Source organism: Anguilla anguilla, chromosome 6 (genome assembly GCF_013347855.1).
Source record: "Anguilla anguilla isolate fAngAng1 chromosome 6, fAngAng1.pri, whole genome shotgun sequence".
Lineage (NCBI taxonomy): Eukaryota > Metazoa > Chordata > Actinopteri > Anguilliformes > Anguillidae > Anguilla > Anguilla anguilla.
Window position 1 is genome coordinate 44,910,599 of NC_049206.1, and position 13,529 is coordinate 44,924,127.

At 43.1% G+C, this 13,529-nt stretch overlaps 1 protein-coding gene across 3 annotated transcripts in view; it reads right to left on the minus strand.

Moving 5' to 3' along the window:
• LOC118229820 (ryanodine receptor 3-like) overlaps nt 1-13,529 on the minus strand; it is a 90,572-nt gene that overhangs the window by 41,124 nt on the left and 35,919 nt on the right. For all 3 annotated transcript variants that reach the window (XM_035422247.1, XM_035422246.1, XM_035422245.1), the window contains 20 exons: nt 13,358-13,453; nt 12,757-12,875; nt 11,459-11,592; nt 9,834-10,075; nt 9,036-9,228; nt 8,406-8,622; nt 8,167-8,271; nt 7,124-7,227; nt 6,662-6,745; nt 6,323-6,482; nt 5,981-6,128; nt 5,611-5,813; nt 5,276-5,450; nt 4,903-5,111; nt 4,192-4,391; nt 3,799-3,847; nt 3,439-3,599; nt 2,811-2,976; nt 650-736; nt 320-546 (listed from right to left, as the gene is read on the minus strand). In XM_035422247.1, coding sequence (XP_035278138.1) covers nt 320-546; nt 650-736; nt 2,811-2,976; nt 3,439-3,599; nt 3,799-3,847; nt 4,192-4,391; nt 4,903-5,111; nt 5,276-5,450; nt 5,611-5,813; nt 5,981-6,128; nt 6,323-6,482; nt 6,662-6,745; nt 7,124-7,227; nt 8,167-8,271; nt 8,406-8,622; nt 9,036-9,228; nt 9,834-10,075; nt 11,459-11,592; nt 12,757-12,875; nt 13,358-13,453 — 3,079 coding nt within the window. The remainder of the gene's footprint in view (nt 1-319; nt 547-649; nt 737-2,810; nt 2,977-3,438; nt 3,600-3,798; nt 3,848-4,191; nt 4,392-4,902; nt 5,112-5,275; nt 5,451-5,610; nt 5,814-5,980; nt 6,129-6,322; nt 6,483-6,661; nt 6,746-7,123; nt 7,228-8,166; nt 8,272-8,405; nt 8,623-9,035; nt 9,229-9,833; nt 10,076-11,458; nt 11,593-12,756; nt 12,876-13,357; nt 13,454-13,529) is intronic.

The following is a 13,529-nucleotide window of genomic DNA, read 5'->3' on the forward strand; positions in this document are numbered from 1 at the left end:
GACAGGGGTAGGGAGAGTGATACTAATAGAACAAAGAAAAGACAGAGAGAAGCAGGGAGAGAAAAACCAGTAAATAAGAGAGTGGGAGATAATACTAACACAGCCAGGAAAGAACAGACAGAGACGGGGAAAGAGCAGAAGAGATAAAGAGATAGTGGATAAGAGAGAGGTGTCTGAGGCAGAGGGAAGCTTTGTTACAGTGTAAGATGCAGAAAGATAGTGGCAGTGTGAAAGAGATAGTACAGTGATAGACTGGGAGATTGTGAGAGGAGATAGGATTGTGCAAGGGACATGGTAGAGAGAGATGGCGGCGAGTGACCTGCTCTCCTCGGGGATGTGCACAGCCATCATTTGCAGGGGCTCCAGGCACTGCACCACCCAGCCGTGCCGCTCGCTGACCCGGGCCGTCTCCACCGACAGGAAGGTGTTGGGCATGCGGCTCCACAGCACCGACACCAGAGTCTGCACGTCCAGGCGCGGCGGGCACTGGGGCACTGGGTTCCTGTGCTCGCTCTTAAAGATGGCCGACGACAGGGGCATGGCACCCTGTGAGGCGACGTATTTACACAAGTCACATGATCTGGGACTTGGACAGGGGCAGGGCAAATTATAGACGTTACACAATTTAGCCGTGTGAGGAATTACAAACCTTTATCGTTGAAAACTCGAACTGGAACAAATTGGGACTGGTAGGCCGTACAAACACAGCAGGGAAGAGCTTTGTGCTGGGTTCAACCTTGAAATATGACAAAAATGCCTGAATTAGGCAGAAAAGCAGTGCCAACATTTCAAAATAAGCACTATGTGACACTTCAAAAAATGTCTAGACATTCTTTCAAAATTAGTATACCTGAAAGAAAACTTTTTTTTCAAAAATTACAAAAAGATCAACACACCAGTGATAAGGTAGGAATCAAAAGGAACAGTGTTCCTTCACTTAATAGTTTAGCTAGCATGTTAATTGTGCAAAAATGTGACAAAAATCTATGTATTTGCCAAATATTCAAATACCACAATGCTACGCTTTTACCCTTACAAGGCATATTTTAGCATAAAGTAGTTGGCTGTCCTTTCTATTTTCACACTGAAACAAAGACACTGATGATGTAGAACAGAAACAAAAATATGTGACTCATTTCTGTCAGATGATCAGTGAGGTGTTAACACCAATAAATCATTCTATACACTCCACATCCCCTGCTACACAGCCTCAAATATTGATGTTGTTCAGTCTGAACACAATTCATCTGCAACAGACTTTCATCCCAGGTTGCATACAAATTCACTTTTTCTGATAAGCATACATTTTCCATCCATCCATCCATTATCTAACCCTGTTCAGGGTCACATCCTGGAGCCTGTCCCAGCATGCATTGGGCAAGAGGCCAGTATGCACCCTGGACAGGTCGGCAATCCATCGCAGGGCTATTCCATGTAGCATTATATTTAAACTTACCAATTGAGCTATGGGTTTAGTAATCTGTGATCCAAAGTTAAAGTTAAATCCTACAATTGTTTTCCCTGCCAAATTTATAATAAGAGATTATTTGAATTTATAAAATGGGTGTTATGTGTTCAGAGTTAGCAATCAGTCCTACAATATTCAAACTGTGGTACCTTGACACCACATTCACTGACAAACAAAACATACCATTTTATTATTCATATATATATGAATAGCAGGATACCATTGTGTGCTTTGTATTCATGAAACCAAATGCAGGAGATTACATTTAAAACAAGACACAGGCACAGATATACACCAACACATGCTGAAGCATATGCCTCCTGGCCTGAGAAAAGTACCCTTTCACCAGCAGCGACCATAATCACAGTGTCTCCCCCCCCAACCCCCCACCCCCCCGCTCCGATCCGAAATCACAATCTCCCCACCAAAAGTTTCAGCTTAAGGCCTCCAAAAAGTCTGTGCACAGCCCTGATCTCAAATTCTTAATGAATTGCATCTGTCACTTTGTTTCATCAGAATTCCAATTAAGAGCCCTACTGCCAAGATTCAGAGTGATAATGTTGCCCTCCAGCAAAGCGTACATTCTGCTATGTATTAAATCCAGTGTGACTGTTGACAGGATATGACAGGGAAATGAGCCAGAGGGGCTTTGATGTCCGTCCCCAAAGCTGGCTCTGAGTCAGGGACATTTGCCAGTGGGAGGAGAAATCCGTAGTTTTCACTTTCTGATGACAAGCAATCCAGCTGATTACAGCTCTTTCAACAGGGGCCCGGGACCTCCAAGAGCCAACGAGGAAGTCCTCAGCAAAATTGAAAAACTCTTTACAAAGGATTTTTCATTTATTTTTCCATGTCTATTTTTTTAGGTTTATAGAATAAGATAATATAAACCATGTTTTCTTTATACATCTATGGTAAGATTGAGATCACTGTCATTTCTACATATTTATATCGTCAGATAAAAGTTTGGGATCCCTTGTCTTATAGCATCATGCAGTTGTTCCCCACTGGAATCGGACAGCGATACATTTCAGAAGACAGCCTGCACAAAAAATGTGAGAGAATCTGGAGAATCCTCTGTGTTCTGAACTAAACTGAAGGCAGTGACTGAAACAATCCTGAGTTATCAGTGAATCGCAAATTCAAACTGATCACATGATTAGCTACGGAATGCCAAGTGTTTTGATTTGATCAGAGTGAGATTGACTGATATCTCACAGGAGCTCCAGCTGAATTGGCTTCATAAAGCTTGGCTCTCCCATCACTAGTGACAGGCTAATGAATAGCATCACTAGTTTCAGGTTTAGCATGGCTTCTGTTTTCTGTTTTTGGCATACCATACCTGGTGGAATGTTTCCATCTCCTTGCCATTGGCAGTGAAGGACACCAGGCCAGTAGCCAGGTCAATGAGGCAGCCGATTTCCAGATCCGTGTTCGTGTGGGTGGAGGCGTTGGTGGTGTTGGTGATGTCTCCCACACAAACCATATAGCAGTTACTCCTCTGCACACTTTGGAAGAGAAGAGAGGAGTGTGGCATCACTATCAGAGTGCGGAATAGAATATAATTCTGAGCATGCTGCAGTGACATAACTATCAATTTGGATTATAATTAGTGGTGCAGAGAAAGAGAGGACTGTGATACTCACACTGAAAATACTCTTGTTTCCATCATCCTTTCAACATAATTGCCTCCCTTAGTTAAATGTCCTGATTTACAATTGCAATATCATCATGAGAGAGTTTAGTTCAATGTGTGCTAATGTTCTAAATTGTTATCCTATAATTGGTTCTATCTAGCAATTACATTTAATGGGAAAATGTAATTCACTTGCCATCAAACAATTATTGCATTATGCTAGTCAGCCACTTTTCATTGAGCTGCACTGTGCTGCTCCCTGGAAATGTGGTTGTTGAAGGCTCAATACTAAATAAAATTAACTGATTAGCTGATTGATTGACAAGAAGCAAACCTCTCATGGACACGCCCACGCTCATCTCCCAGAGTAACAGTGACAGTTCGGATCTTGCTGAGGTTGAAGTGTTTTGTGTGATAGTGGTAGTCAGGGGTGACCCAGCCAACCCACACACAGGATGGGTCTTGGCCAGCAAACACTCTCACAGAATGGTAGTACTGCAAAACAAGAAAACCTACTGTCAGTAACCTGAGCTCAATCTAACACCCAGTCTCCAAAAACCGCCCCAAAATCTCCCAAATTCAGTCCCTAAAACTCAATCTTTAACAACCAGTACCCACCCCTCAAATCCCTTAAATTGAGCTACCTACTGCGTGTCCAGTAAAGACCAACATAAAGTCAAAGTTTGTGACGTACTGTTGTGATGTTGTTATATTCTATTGCTCCATCATCAAGATTTTTCTCTCTGTGAGGCAAAAACATGAGGTCACTTCACAAACCAATCAAACTTGTATGAAAGAGAATGAAGACAAACAGTATGGGACATTTTTAGCGACAGAGTAAGAGGTATGGTTTGTCAAAAAGCAGAAGACTGACACTGGCATACAAGAAAGTTTTCTAAGATACAGACAGAGAGTTGCAGAATATACTCAATGCAGGAGTGTGAGGACTGTGTTTGGGGGTGTTCTAAGATACAGAGAGCTGAAATGGCTTCTAAAAGCATGGGGATGAGGCTGGGGTGTTTGAGAGTGTTAAGATATAGACCGAGTAGTGCGGTTTATACTGGAAACAGCAGTATTGTGCTCTGACCCCTGTTTGAGGCTAAGGGATTTGTCATCATGGGCTCCATCCACTAAGACGCCACTGGTGCTGTTGAGGGCCGGTTGGAACTCCACAGGCATGCTCAAACGGCAGAACACCATGTCGGTGTTGCTGCTCTGCGTTCCAAACGTCTTGTGGGTGACTTTGAGACACGGCGGATTGTCCACACTTCCATCAATTTTTGTCACCTAAAACAGAACATACAATTGCTATTTAGAAAGTGCTTTGCAATATGTACTGTACATCATAACACGAAAGTCGACTGGCAGAAGATGTCTCAGATGTGTCCATTTGTTATAATCATGTTCATCAGTGACTACTCTCATCAACTGTAAACTATGAGGATCAAATAATTCAGAATGACACATAGTGAACACTTTCAAATGTTGCTAATTACTGTAAGTAAGCTCCATTATAAATAATTAATAAAACAATGATGGTTAGTCCAACATTAATAAATGTTTGTTAATGGGATGAACATACTGCATTAAATTTTATTAACTGAACTTATTTATTTATTTTTATAAATTTCATATCCAATGAAATCCGGTAAAGGTGACTAAATGCCACCATTGATAGTGGTTGAACTTATATTACATTTCATTCTTACCCAGAGCAAATCATAAAGCAAAGTGCATAACCTGCCACTGAACCTACAGAAGACCTTGATACTTCAATGTGGTTGTGGTTTTCTGTTACCGTGATGTGGCTGTGGTTCTTTGGAACATTGACGAAGGTCGGCAGGCGCTTGCTGAACCACATGGTGACCTCGCGGTTCATGTTGACAGCGAAGGGTTCAAAGCCCTCCTGAAGCCCACACATGGTGTAGTACTTGAAGGTGCTGGCGTCCTTCCCCAGGTTCATGCGTCCAATCTGAGACAGGCCCAGGCTGCACACAGGGATGAACCCTACAGAGCAGACACCATCACAATCTCAACTGAGTTCTTTAGAATGAAAGACTCCTCATCATAACCTTTTCACCAGATATCCACAGTACACTTATTTAATATGGACTTTCAGCCCGTGGCCCCACAAATGGGCAGTAAGCTATGATGCTGAATGCCGCACTAACCATCCTCCGTCTCAAAATCAGTGAAGCAGAGCTCAGAGCCATTGTTGGCGATGAGGATCTCTCCATTGAGGGTGAAGATCATGGACTTGTCCTCCATGTTGATCATGCAGCCCACCACGTCCCCCTTGTGCCAGCTGCGCCCAAAGGAACGACTGCCGATGTGAAATCGGCGGCCCTGAGAAAACCCGCAAACAGGCCCCGTCAGAGCAGCCACGCCAATAACAGACACAATATTAACCTGTGGCATTGCAGGACCTTATGAACTCATAATTCACAGCAAGTGTTCGGCCGTTTTTGCATAATTCAATTCCTGGTCTCGGTGACATTGTGCTTACCCGACAGCCGTCAAATACGTAGGCCTGGTTGTCCATTCCCAGCTCGATGTCGGGCCTGCAGCCTGGCCGGGCCCAGCCCACACGCATGTCTCCCCCGGTCACGGCCTCAAACTCAAAGTACCACTTCCCTGTTTTCACCGCATAGGTTTCCTCCACGCGGAAGAAGCGGATTTTATCAATACTTTGTTTTTCCACAACCTGGCCTGCAGCATGAAGGGGAAAAGCAAAATAAAGCCTTTACAACAGGGCTTCTCTTAAAACTCTAAATATCTGCTCAGATTGGAGAACTGTCCCATAACTATTAACTAAATAATGCACCTTATAGTGTAGGGGGTAAAGTGTGCGTATTTTACTGAAAGGATCCACTCACCACTCTCTTGGTCTGGGGGTTCAATGTTGTATCCATACCCAATCAAAGTTCGGATAGCCTCTCGGAGGCTGTCTCGGTTCGACTTCTTAGTGCGCTCGTCTAACAAAGCATATGGCACCAGGCGAGGATTGCGCCTGTTCTTCAAATCCTTCAAAGATACAATCAATCAGTTAATGCTTAATATCAAATAGAACATTTTCAAATGTTAGCCATCTGCAGGTGTCAACTGCTCACAAACAAACAAATAAATTAAAACCAGGAAACATAGACAGAGCATCGACAGACTGCAATTACTTGAAAAGAGAAGGAGCTGGTCGGCAGACACACAAACTAAATGTTTACCTGTAGAATGCCATAGGTCCATCCTTGTTTAATTCTGTCTTTGGCCCAAACGTTGTGGGCATTCTCAGCGAGTTTATCAACCAGAACCTCCTGACCTGGAGTCAGTTTGACATCCGAGAGTTCCAGCGGTGCAGGTTTATAACCATTTGACATCACGTAGCTTCAGGCAAAATGAAATATTAAAAACCTCATTATCCAGTAAAACAGTTACGCGCATGTAATAATTACAGCTTGATAACATAAAAGCTTATGTGCAATACGCATAAAATCCCATGGCACGAAAATGTTTCCTGACTGTGAGACTGATGGGTAACATTCAGTGTTTAGAGCTTGACTTACTTCTTGGGGAGTTTAATTTTTTTCAGCTCTTCTTCTGCATTGACGTTGACCTGCACAATATGGCCCCCCAGTGCCAGCAACGTCCTGGAAGATGGAAATGATGGAGTCAGAGGTTGAGCTGTGACTGTGAGCTCTGGCTGAAGTTGAGGGTAAAGTGAGGGAAATTATAATGTACTGCGCCATCATCTTTTGGAGGACATCTACAAATTAAACACATCTTATTCAATCTTGGATGCTAAACTTGATTATGGTTTAATGTATGATGCTCCTCTATTGATTTGGGAGAACAAAGACAAGGAGGAGCTCTCCCCCAAGGCACATGATGGCAGCTGTCACTTCTCATAAATTCTTATCTAAATCAATTCATAAGCTGGGCTCACTGACATGAGTCAGCTGGAGGAATGTTACCATACATTGTAATGAAAACTGCAACACTGAGCTGCTCAGAGCTCAAGCACTTACTTTAAAGTTTCTGTTGACATCTGTGAGTTATAATTCCTTTCTGTATCAGGCAGCTTGGAGAAATCCACAAGGCAGGGGTGCTGCCTCTTGTTGTCATCTCTCACCTAGGACATGCATACAGATGGTTAGCTCAAAGCTTTCACTCCTCTCACAGATAAATCAGATGGCTGCAGTTAGAACAAAAAACTTAGACAGGACACTGTTTCATGCAATATTACTGAGACATCATTGCTCTTGATTAAAGAGCAGACAGGGCTTGAAATTAACACCCACTGTGTTGGATAATGTAATCAGTCTTGCCCACCATTTCAGTGAGTGTTTAACATTCAAATCAAGTTGCACAATGGCTTTCACAACTCAAAATGCAGACATACTTTTGATGGTACTGAGATGGAACCTACATGAAAGAGATGTCTCACAGTCAGGGATTAGTAAAGAATGAATATGTACAACAAAGATATGTTTAAAGCTAAATCACAAGTTCAAAACTAGGCTTTCGATAAAATTATAATTGTTTTTTTTGACAGGGAACTGCTGCCCTACAGCAGGAATAGTTAGTGTCAGGGTGGTGCTAAAATTTTATTTACTGCACTGTAAATATCTTGGTTGTTCATTATCACCACAACCCCCCAACCACTTGTTTGAGAAATAGGCTGTCAGGAATACGAGTTCAGCCTGCAAACTACATTTTTTATTTAACGGTAAACATGTCAGTGAAAACATGCAGGTTGCACAGGCATTTATAATTTCATTTGTAGCATGAAAATAACACACTTGAAATATGTAATGTTCCTTTCAGTTTGAACAACTGGTCACAACATACTAAACAACAAGACGACTTCACATATCAGGATTTGACCCGATATCAGGATGTCAGAAGGAAATGATTTTAAGGCCACATTGAATTTGAAGATGTATAGTGTCTAAGCTGGTCTAGTCAGGATGACAGCAACCTACTGCCGTGGACTGTTGAAGCATGAAATTGCAGTTTTCGATTATGCTGCATGTGCATTGCGGCATTCAGTATGATATGGTTCACCTACCTTTCCGTACGACCAACCCAGTTCAATTTTGTTCATACCCCAGAGCTCATGGATGTTCTCTGCTAGTTTATCCCGCACGTTCTCCAGGTGTGGAGGCATGACAACCTGAGGAAACGAACAGGAAGTGGCTTTTGATGAGACCAGGAAGTAGGCATTTGGTGAGATCAGGAAGTTGAAATCGGATGTGTTTGGGAATTGATTACAATAGTTACAGCATGTAATATTGAACATTTGCATACGTGGCTAGTCTCCACAGGCGTGGGGATGAAGGAGGCCTGGGACAGCAGCTCAGTGGTGCCCAGCAGATCTCTCACTCCATCCAGGTCTCGCTTGTACTCCTTCACCGGCTCCAACCGCATTCTCTCCTTGGGCAGCAGGGCCTCATAGCATGGAGCATAGCCGGCAGGTGGCAGGAACTTGAAGTCTCCGTGACGACCGCCAAGCAGAAAACGCACCCTAGAGGAAGGCCCGATAAATGATCGCATGTACTGTGCCACCTACTATGAGCCTGAATGGGAGACCCATGTGTGACAAATAGCTTACAGACGGAAGAGCAAGGGAATCTGTTACTGAGAGACACATTCTACAGAGGCCATTCTATTTATGAAAGCTGAGGATGTGCAACTGAAACAAATAGAACAATATATTTACACTGCCAGATCAGTCTTTCACATAGTCTGTAACCACTTCTGCCACACATTTACTGTGCAATATGACTTAGGCTGCATGCACTGTGCACTGCAGTTGCCCTGATGTTATAACACCATGAATTATGCACAAAATGACACAAAGACAATGTGCCGGTTAACTGTCAGAATGCACACAATGTGTGTGTGTGTGTGTGTGTGTGTAGGTGCGAGGGTACATACTTAATGCCGGCAGAGAAGCTGACAACGGGGAAGAAGGAGCCATCAGTGTTGAAATTCTCAAACATGCCCTGCACGGGCTGCCCATTAATACGGAAGGAGATGCTGGGGGCACCCAGGTCCAGGCAGCAGCTCACCACGTCCTCACAGGTCAGCAGGTGCTGGTTACTTGAGGCCACCGTCCGAGGGACACGTCCTGCAAAGAACACAGGCTGCTAATGCTAACAACCCTACAGGGAACACACGCTGCTAATGCTAACAGCCTTACAGAGAACACACGCTGCTAATGCTAACAACCCTACAGGGAACACACTGCTAATGCTAACAACCATTCCAAGAACACACTGCAAATGCTAACAGGCCTATGGGGAACACAAGCAGCAAATGATAAAAGCCCTAGAGGGAACACACGCAGCTAATGCTAACAGCCCTACAGGGAACATACATTGCTAGAGCTAATGCTGCGGGCTATACAGGCAACACACTGCTAATGCTAACAGACCTACAGGGAACACACTGCTAATGCTAACAGCCCAACAGGGAACACATGCTGCTAATGCTGACAACCGTACAGTACATTCATATTTTTCCCCTGAGGCCAGCCTGCAAAATATTAATCTCAACTGCCTTTTTCTAGGGTCAAGGAGTGATTTGGTCTTTTGTCACAAATTCTGTTCTCTCTGCAATACATACTTTTATTCAGGAATGAACTCTAATCAAAAACAGATAATATTTGTTTTCGCTTTTGATTTTTTTTGACTTGGCAAATTTCATTGAAGACCATTGTTCACTCTTGCTCACCTGACCAGAGATGAAGTCCATCAAAGCCATAGGAATAGAGGTCATCGCCCACACCGTTGCCCCCCCAGCCCTCGCCACCTCCCGGGTAAGGGGCATACCCTTTGGTGGAGGCCCAGCCCACACGCAAGTGGGAAGGCTCGCTGGTCACAAAGTGGTCCACCTGATCGACCATCAGCTCAAAGTACCACCTCTTATACTGGGCTGAGCCCTCACAGACACCCAGGAAAATATTGGGCCTGATGCTGTGGAGGAGAAATAAAGAGTAAATCACACAACCAAATCATCAGCATTTCAACTGCAAAACAATCCTACAGTAATGATCATATGTAAAAGACTGTATAAATGTAACCCTCCCCCCCATGCACACACACACACACATGCACACTCATACAGACTCATACAGAATACTCAATATAACTGAATAAATAGCACTCATTTCCTTTTCAGCCAATATTTTTTAAACAAAGTTTTAGTTTGGAAAGCCTAATGTAGCCCAGTGTATAAATAGGGCCATTTCATTGCTGCTCCCTTAATTGACATTCTGCTAGTTGCCACTGATTTTTACTCTGCAGGCTCAACCGAACAGTAATTGTGTTAGAGGAGCACAGTTCTTGTGAAGCTAATGCAAGCAAACAGCAATCATTCAGTCATTGATTCACATGGCTTCCCTTATCACTGTTATGCTGATGATACACAACTCTTCTTATCTTTCCCTCCCTCTGCCATACAGATGACTGAGAGAATATATGCCCGCCTGGCTGACATCTCAACATGGATGGCCAGGCATCACCTGAAGCTCAACCTCAACAAGACTGAGTTCCTGTTCATCTCTTACAAGATCTCCCTATTACAAGAGCTCTCAATTGCTGTCGATGGCACCACAGTAACTGCCTCTCACTCTACAAAGAGCCTGGGGGTGGTCCTGGATCAGCTGGACCTCAATGAGCACATCAAGGCAACATCATGGTTCTTCAGATTCCTCCTGTACAACATCAGGAGGATTTGACCATACCTCACCATGTACTCCACCCAGCTACTTGTCCAAGCTATGGTGATTACTGCCACTACCTCCTTGCAAGCCTGCCAGCCTATGCCTCAGTCATTGCCCACTCTTATCATTTGTATCCTTTTAATTTGTTCCTGTAGCACTTTCATGGTACACTTGTACCTCCATCCAGCACTTATATTGCACTTGTATCGTTATCTTGATGTTGTAACTCGTTGTCATGCCTCCTAGTTTTGACTTGCCATACATTTCTGACCAAGTCTATGCTTACTGTGTGAACTGGACTTAATGCGTTCATGGCTATGAATAACTGTTACATAATGAGTATTGAACCTTATCAGACCTGTGTTTTGAAGATGTTCCAATGACCTTCAGTATGCACTTATTGTACATATGCCAAGTAAATGTAAATGAGCAGGCCCCCAATTTCCCACGGGAGTCGTTCTTGTGTCATGAGATGACAACCACATCTAATGAACTCTCCCACCCTTGGCAACGTTACAAAGGCTGCCACAGTTGGTTCTGGCACTGTCAGACCGTGAGGTACAACCACCCATTAAAATAGTGTTATTCCACTGTCTCTCTAGCACTGAAACTCTGTAAGAGGCTGGCTTGTTACCTTTGGACATCATTAACCAATCGCGTCTGGAGAAGCAGATCTCTCTTGGGGAGCAGGTGATCACAGATGAGGTTCTGATTGGCTCTCACGGCCACACCATTGCAAACACACAGGGAACAGAGCACATCCAGAATCTGCAACACAGTAAACAGTAGATCAATGTTACTGCTCTCACATAAATCAGCCTTGCAACCACCCAACACAAATTCAGGAATAAATTAAATCAAACACATATGAGGGAGACTGAGCAGTGAAAATGGAAAAATGTATAATTTCTTCATATAGTCGGTTTTCATCTTGTTTTGAGAAACCTAACAGACGGCGATAGTGTACACAGCAAAATCTCAGTTTGCAGCGTGGAGGACATTATTCTATATGGAGGAGACTGACACACTCCTATGTCCTGGTCTTATAGGTAGTGTAATAATCTGATGCCTATTGGTGTATAGCAGCCTACATACAGTAATTTGTTCAACATTGTTTTATGACAAAGGACACATTACCCACATTATTTTACTATGTAAAAGTTGTGTAAATGCCTGTAATGCAATGTAATGTAATTACCCGCCTCTGTATATTAAGTGGAAACACACTAGTAACGTCTGTAGTCAGAGTGCGCTGTAGTGAAGAGTGGAGTAATGCGTGAGGCTGTGTACTTGCTTTCGGTTATAAACTTTGTTTGTCCCCTTTTAAATCACCACAAAGACGATATAAAGGGCTGTAAAAATTCCTGTGGGCAATAAACTAGTTTGTGGTATGAAGAAGGCGTTAAATGACCATCTGTTCTCATCGACAATCTCAACAGAGAAGCCTCGCATCTCTACATTAGGTAGCGGTGCAAACAGCTTACAACCGTAGGCACTGCACGTACACCAAGCCCATTATTAGATACCGTATCTAAGAACAAAACTTTTTGGCATACAGAGCAAGATACGCAGAAGTGCTGAAGGGCTGGAATGTAAATGGTCAGGGGTGCATTTAAATTCCACTTGTGTTAGCTAAAGTAAGGGCAAGCAATTGTTCTTCAGGCAAGCAGTTGTAAGGAAATTACTTCTCAGTCTGACAGACAACTTCAGCTGTGGAGGAATGTGCATCATTAGCATCCTGTGAACTCATGTGTCTCATGCTGCAGGCACAGTGGTGACCTCTTTGAGAACCAATGGTCCATCAGGCTCATTGATATCCATAAAGTCATGATCCTTCCCCACAAAAGAGATAACATGACATTTTCTCAGCTATCAATATTAAAATTGCTTCTCTGATGGCAGTCATGAATGTTTAAAGCTGACCAGACTCACCTTGTAGTTGCGTCCATGTTTGTACAGCAGGGAAATTATGGATTTAATGTGTCCTTTCTGGATGATGTTCAGCGCCTCTGGGCTTTCAATCAAGATGCAGTGGAGAACCTCAAGAATCCCTGCAGAGAAAAATGCATCATTTTAATAACAACAAATGCACAGACAAGTGCAGCATTGCTTAACTGTCAGGTTGTGTTTGTGCCAAGTTTCCGTTGTTTCTATCCTAATTCTGGTGGTTCGTTTTAACATAAAGCAATAATAACGCATACATTATCACCTAATGTTGTGTTATACCTTCTAACTAACTTTATTACCAGAAGTTTTACACTTATTTTTGAAATTTCTGGACGATAGACCTAATTTACCTAAAATTCTACCACTCGTTTTTGAGTAAAATAAACACAATTTATTTCAGCAACAACAAATCCACAATATATTAACATACTTGCACTAATCAAGCAATTAGACGTTCATCTATTTAACCCCAGTGGAAAACTGACCCTTAAACTGTAAAACCAGTAGTGTTACACCAATGTTACACTGCATTACATTCCCTGGAAGGTGGTTGAAGTCTTTATACTGATATTACACTCATTGTTACCTGAGGATGACTCAAGTCTCTCCAGCTTGCTGACCAGCCAGTCCAGGTTGTGGGAGAACTCAGTGCAGTTGTTCCTGTTCCCACGGATCAAGGCAGCTACAAGACAGCAGCAAGAATAAGAGGAATGCAAAGGGCGGTCTATAAATTCACCAACCGCTACCACGGTGCAGTT